At 44.5% G+C, this 3,688-nt stretch overlaps 1 protein-coding gene across 1 annotated transcript in view; it reads right to left on the reverse strand.

Moving 5' to 3' along the window:
* CAP2 (CAP, adenylate cyclase-associated protein, 2 (yeast)) overlaps nucleotides 1-3,688 on the reverse strand; it is a 114,195-nt gene that overhangs the window by 11,817 nt on the left and 98,690 nt on the right. The window contains exon 7 of the mRNA XM_008589821.1: nucleotides 758-947. Coding sequence (XP_008588043.1) covers nucleotides 758-947 — 190 coding nt within the window. The remainder of the gene's footprint in view (nucleotides 1-757; nucleotides 948-3,688) is intronic.

Genomic DNA, 3,688 nt, shown 5'->3' on the forward strand with positions numbered 1-3,688 from the left:
TTCTTTAAGGAGGTAAGATGATAGATAAAAAATGTCTTCAAAAAACAAACCACCTCAACAAAAAGGCTTACTTCTCTTATGGATAAAACAAACTATCTCACATGGCTAAGTCATTGTCAGACACAGCCTAAACGATTAGGCATTCCAGTGTGTGTATATATATATATATATATATATATATATATATCAGAATATGGAATCAACTTTAAGATATGAGTCCATTCCTTTACTTTGTAGAGGAGGTTCAGAGGGGATAGTGTAGCCAGTTGGAGCCAGAGAAAAATTTAGAATTTTGGGTTCTTGCCTCCCAGCCTAGTATAGAGGGACACTACACCCTCAGTCCTATTACCTGGGCAAAGCATAAAGATTTTGGCAACATGGCTTTATTGTTTAGAATGCTTGTGCTCCTGATCCTGATATAGTTTAAATGTTGTATGATTTTTTTTTTTTTTAGTTATCCATTCACCATGAGGCCAAAAGTAGATCAATGATGTTATTCTTTGACAAGCCTGTGCACGGCTTCAGGACAGAAGTGCTATTGTTGGCCATTTTTATTTCATGGGATCTTGATGCCTTGGTTGTAGAGAACAATGTGGACATGTCCCCTGAACACTGCAGGCTCCTGCCTTACTGAGCTACAGCTCCCCCTCCCTGTGGGTCGGGGATGGGGACGATGCATCTGTCACCGAGACTGGGGCATCTGTGCGCCAGGAGCCCGACAGAAAGGGAGACTGGCTTGAGGGTCTTGTTTTCTCACCTTTTGTAATTGCTTCTCCCTGGTTAAGCTGGGCAAATAAAGCTGAGCGTGAAGGAGAGGACTCCTCTTTTCCGCCTTCATTTTCAAAAAGTGGAGGTGGCCCTGGAGGAGGCGGAGGAGGGGGGGGTGGAGGAAGGCCAGGCCCAGAGGAGAGGACAGAAAACACTGACGCCGTGGATGCGACAGGACCCTGTGGGAGACAGAAGGTGGAGAGCACTGCAGGGAGACTGAGGCCCTGGCTGCGACTTTGCCAGAGGGACCCAGAACCTGCTGCCAAGGAGGGACTGGGGTTCAAGACTCACCAAGGGACCCCAGAGGGCACACCTGTGCATCATCAGTCTGCTCAGGAGGACCTGGGACCGAGGGGAGATCTGCCTCGGGAACACGCAACATGACTTAGCTGCTCAGCTGGGCCAGTAGAATCTGCATGGCCAGGAGCTCTGCTGCCGACTCGGGGACAAGCAGAGCCACATTCACAACTTCATGTCCAAGGCTCACGCTAGGAATGAAACTGGACCTGGGCCAGTTTAGAATCACAAGAAAAAAGTGGTCCAATTTATGAGGATTAACTCTTTGAGGACACTGGAAACCAAAACCCCCAGTGAGAGAGAGAGAGGTGAAAAATATTCAGTAGTTATTAGATGTTTTTTAACCTTGCTGAGTAGCTCAATAGAGAGATACTGACACTCTCTGGAACTCGTTTTCCAAATATGCATGCCTCAAACCGACCCCCAAATACGGACCATACGTGACCTGGACGTTTGCCAAACCTGAAGGTAATGAGGTGCGGCACCCATCAGATGGCTCATCCAGTGTGGATTGTTATAGGACCAACCGAAAACCAGATCCTTCCTCAACAAGATCTATGCTTATTCTTATTTTCTCTGCTATGTGAAGTGCAACCTTTGTTCTCAATAGGAAGGTCTAACAAATTCAAATGGAAGTAAAAGGTGACAGACAAGAGAAGGAACAGTTTTAATAGATTAAAGGATCCCGTAGATGACATTCTCACAAAGCTTAAAACTAGGGTAGAAACACACATATACAACAAACTCGGCATATATACCATTTTGCTTTTAAAATCTCAAGTAGAACTGTATAGCTATGATAAGGAATTATATGCTAATTCCATTACAAGCTAATTCACAAGTTAAACAATTGCAAACAAAAATTGGGAGTGATGGAAATGTGGCTTAGGCTCATATATTTTCAATACCGAGTACAAACAAATACAGCACATCCTTATTTTCATAAACAACTGAGTATTATGAAGTGTCACAATCAGGAAGTTTTAATCCATAGTAGTTTTCAGTTGAAGGAAACAACCAAGCTATTTTTCAAAGTACTTATATAATCCCTATTAAGTGTAGAATTACCCTGAAAATGACAGATTCTTTTCTTACTCAAAATACACGTCCTAAAAACTCAGCAGGCTAGAGATCTTGTCTCCTGAAGATATAATTTGCAATGTTTTTTTTTTTTCCTAAGGAAGACCAGCCTGACTCCATCAGGATTCTCAGGTCAAATAGAAAATGATTTCACAGTTCTTGCAATTGACCATTCACCCCCCCACCCAAGTATCTTAAATATTTTCTATTATGTTACTGGGGTGAAATTTGAGAATTTGCTCTGAATCGTGAAGAGCGTATAAGCTTTGTGCATCAAACAATATTCCAGTCCTCAGTTTCAGACACTGAGAACCACGATGTATTATTTTTGCTCATAAGCACGTAATAACTTCTACAGTTGGTGAAGGGACAGACCTTCCTCCCCCAACATAGTCCTCCAGTTCTGTGGAAAAGGGAGACGATACTGGCTTCTTAATCTTACAATGATTTAGATGGTTCCATCACTCTCAGAATTCAGAGCCTCTCTCCAAGAGCCATTAAAGGACACTGAAACTATTAAGCCACATATTCAACTTTTTGGAACTTTGATACATTCAGATGGCTTACCCAGGAACCACACAAAAGATTTAATGCAACAAATGTTGAAAATAAAAGCCAAAACATAAGGGAACTTGGGACCAGTTGAAACTCCGCTTTGGACTTAGCCTTTGTGTGTCCTAGCTCATTTCTGTATCAGCCCAGGGAGAGCACAATAGCAGGCTCTTGTTTCCAAGGTTACTTTTCAATTAGCATGCAGGGACTTTTCTGCACAGTGGACTTGAAATCTAACTGATCAGATGTTCCCTTAACAGGATCTCTGTGGGCTGCCCCTCACAGAGTAACTTATCTTTGCCTCTTTCTCCTCTTCTCTTTCTGTAGGATATTAGAGCACATGACCCCAGTGCTTTCTGCATTCCTGTATGTACCTCGCCATGAGGAGCAGCCACACTGACTGGATGCAGCACTAATTCTTCCGGTGTCCCAGTAAAAAGCAGAGGGGAGATGTCAGGGAAGGGAAGGGGGCCGAGAATTGTAGAAAGCCCAGTAAATGCCAGGCTCTGATAATTTTTATTCATTCCACAGAATATGCTATGTGGTCAGATCTCCAAATGCAGAATCAAACAAAGGCATTTAATAAGAGATGTTGCTGGGCTGACCCCGTGGCGCACTCGGGAGAGTGTGGCGCTGGGAGTGCAGCGGCGCTCCCGCCGTGGGTTCGGATCCTACATAGGAATGGCTGGTCTGCTCACTGGCTGAGCGCGGTGCGGCCGGTCACAAAAAAATAATAAAATAAGGGGCTGGCCTGGTGGCGCACTGCTACAGTGTGCTGCTTGGGAGTGCGGTAGCGCTCCCGCCGAGGGTTTGGATCCCACATACAGACCGGTTCCCGCTCACTGGCTGAGCGAGGTGCGGGTGCAACACTGAGGGTTGCGATCCCGTTGCTGGTCCTGGTCCGGTACGGGTGCGACACTGAGGGTTGCGATCCATTGCCGGACACGAAAAAAGACAAAAAGGAAAAAAATAAAATAAAATAAAATAAAAT

This window comes from Galeopterus variegatus, unplaced genomic scaffold, assembly GCF_000696425.1.
Source record: "Galeopterus variegatus unplaced genomic scaffold, G_variegatus-3.0.2 Scaffold5671, whole genome shotgun sequence".
NCBI classification, from domain to species: Eukaryota; Metazoa; Chordata; class Mammalia; order Dermoptera; family Cynocephalidae; genus Galeopterus; species Galeopterus variegatus.